Source organism: Dendroctonus ponderosae, unplaced genomic scaffold (genome assembly GCF_020466585.1).
Source record: "Dendroctonus ponderosae isolate FM_Combo_2020 unplaced genomic scaffold, Dpon_F_20191213v2 Dpon_F_20191213_1, whole genome shotgun sequence".
NCBI lineage: Eukaryota > Metazoa > Arthropoda > Insecta > Coleoptera > Curculionidae > Dendroctonus > Dendroctonus ponderosae.
In genome coordinates this window covers 35,060,282-35,063,293 of record NW_026017110.1, presented here as the reverse complement: position 1 = coordinate 35,063,293, position 3,012 = coordinate 35,060,282, and the positions used below count along the sequence as shown (strand labels likewise).

General features: G+C 39.1%; 1 protein-coding gene across 1 annotated transcript; it reads left to right on the top strand.

The window, feature by feature from the left end:
* Nucleotides 1-92: 92 nt before the first annotated feature.
* LOC125502444 lies at nucleotides 93-1,271 on the top strand (the record flags this gene model as incomplete). The annotated part of the gene is given in 1 exon segment (XM_048660543.1): nucleotides 93-1,271. A coding segment is annotated over 1 exon segment (579 nt). The 3' UTR covers nucleotides 982-1,271.
* Between the last annotated feature and the right edge of the window lie 1,741 nt (nucleotides 1,272-3,012).

Sequence of the window (3,012 nt, the reverse complement as noted above, 5' to 3'; positions counted from 1 at the left end):
TTATTTGTACTTTTTTTAAACTTTCATTAATTAAATTATTTTCATTTTACGTTGTTATTTTTCTTTGTTTCCGTTCAATTTGTCGTGTTGCAAATGGCGTACAATTTGTGGCTGCTGTGATGCAGCAAGTGGCGCACGTGCTAGGCTTTAAACAATGCCTAACACCCGTATACCACCCCGAAGCAAACCCGGTTGAACGAAAAAACCGGGACATGAAAGCACAGCTTGCCATACTAACGACAGGCAAACACACCTCCTGGGCCGAGAGATTGCCATCCATACGATTTGCGATGAACACTCCAAGATGTGGGTCGACGGGGTACGCCCCTGCCTATTTGACTTTCGGTAGAGAGCTGCGGTCTCCCGACGACGTTCAACGAGACCTACAAGCAATAATACAAAATGATCATTTTGTCTCACAGGTCACTGCTGACCATGCAAACTGCTCTCCAAGAAGCCTGTGAAGCACACGAAAAGAGCCAAGACAGACGCACCAACTTGAAAAATGCAGGCAGGCGAGACACGGCTTTCAACGAAGGCGATAGAGTGTTAGTGGACACTCACGTGCTGTCCAAAGCGAGCCAGCAATTCACGTCGAAGTTTGCCCCTAAACGAGATGGACCCTATCTTATTCAAAGGATGTTGTCACCGACTACCTATATGTTGTCGTCGATTGATCAACCGGACAAACCCATAGGTAAAAATCATACTTCCGCACTGACCCCTTATAAGGAGCCCACAGCCGAGGACACTTCCCCGATTCTGCCAATTCGCAAAAGAGGACGTCCCCCTGGACGCCGCAATGGACATCCAGAAAACTTGCTTGGCGAAAGTTCTTCCCCAGTCCAATCAGCCGACTCAGATGAGGACGATCCGCCACCTGGGTTGCCAATCGCTCAAGAGGCGGCGATCCCGTCGTATACAGTCCGCGAAGGCCGAGGTCAACGAAAACCGCCAAGGAAGAAGTGCCCCTGTTGTTAAATTCACTTGCCGTATTGCCCCACTCGCGAGGACGCTTTAAGTGGACCAAAGGGGGAGCATGTAACGGTAGAGTGCGTTTGAATTCATTATTGTATCGGCAACACCGCCCTTGTCATTATGTTCGTCCATCTTGGACAATGAATAGTGAGTAGAGAGTTCCAAATGTGTGTTGAAACGGTGAAGTCCGAATAAAAGCTTCATAAAGTGAAACGCAGTACTGACAACACCATTAGTATTCCTCGGTGACGAACCCACGAACCGAATGAGAGCATGCAAACGCAGGCTCCCATTATATGCATATGAAACAATACATTTGAAGAATTAAGTAAATATTCGCATTAATACTTACGTCTCAACCGGAAACTCCAGCAGTCCTTCAATTAACGGCACTAGAACCATTATAATATCTTTGGTTAGTCGAAACTTTTTAAAAAATGTGTAATCATAAAAATAATGAAAATGATTTGCACGATTGTTAATCCGCCTTGGCACGCCAAATTCAATTATCTCCAATTCATCTATATCGTCGTTATCGTCCCATATTAAAGAATTCATAAAAAATGCCATGATTTACCCCATTAGATATTCGCCGAAAAAGAATGAGCCAAAACGTGGATTCAAAAATGTATTTTTGGTTATGTATATATGTATTTATAACCCGTCAACCAACCGGCCACGCTTGCGTATAGGTCCCACTTATGGCTAAGCCAAACTGGGAGTACGGTTTAGGCTAAGTGCCAGTTAGATTGGTTTAAGTGGCGATTAAACTGCGGTGCAGTCACCTTAAATCATTAGGTTTCATTTAACGCCTAAGCCGAAGCGGTGCAGTTGGCCCTTAGTGAATTGGCTAAGTCTAATGGTTCTGCGCATATGATTTCTACGCCAACTCATAATCATTCTTGCCTTGACAATATTTTCATTAATTTCGAAGTCACAAGCGTGCACAAGCAACCAATACCTGTCTGAACCCCAAGCTGTTGTTGCAACAATTCCAGTTCCAAATGTCACCCCAACAACTATTTTAAACATGATCAGACCTATTACGGAACAGGGTCTTTTTACTATCCATGAATTGATTAGCCTTGTTGATTGGTCTTTTATTAACTGTGAATCTATATTCACTGAAGACAAGTATAATCTGTTCGTAAATATTTTAAAAAACAACATAAACACAGCGTTTCCTGAAAAAATATTGAAACAAAAAAAATGGTGTGCGTCACGGGACGCTCGACAGAAGTGATAACTTCATATATTTATAGAAACCATAAAATATCGAACTCGTCTAACGCATGATGGCAATAATTATTTTATTTTATAATTTTAATATTTTTGTTAGTCTAATAATTTATAAATGGATCAAGTATAGGTAAAATTTAATTTAATTTCACATCAAAAATCAAATATTTTTCCTATTAAATTCGAAACATATTTATTATATATTATTACAAAACAGTAATGATGTTTAACATTTTATGTTAAATATGAAATATTACAAAATAGATAACTAAATATTGATAATTTGTTGTTACAAAATAAAATAACATATAATAGAACATATTGCATTACGTTATTAATAATAGTTGTGACAGTTTATTTGCACTTAATCTTGAGCGTTTTTCATAAATTGTCTCTGCCTTCTTTAGAAAATATCCGCTCAACATCTGGTTTAACAATTGTCTCCGATGAAAATCACTAAACAAGTAGGTAGTAATATTTTACCGAATCGTGCAATACAATGCAAATAGACATCATCTGGCAGCATCTAGACTACAGACGGAGAGTAAGACATAGGTAATCGGTACCGGGATTCTATTGATACGATTTAAATTAATTTAATCTTTTCTTGATTCAAATTGCGTCCACAATCAATCACGCGATTTAAAATAGGTCCAACAGTTTTTCAAAAACTTTATTGTAGTGGTTCTTAGGCAAAATTTTGTTGCACAACATCGATTGTTAGTTCTTAAAACAATATTTAACAGTACACGGCAATGTGCAATCTCATTTGCAATGATAAATACCCGGTCGTTT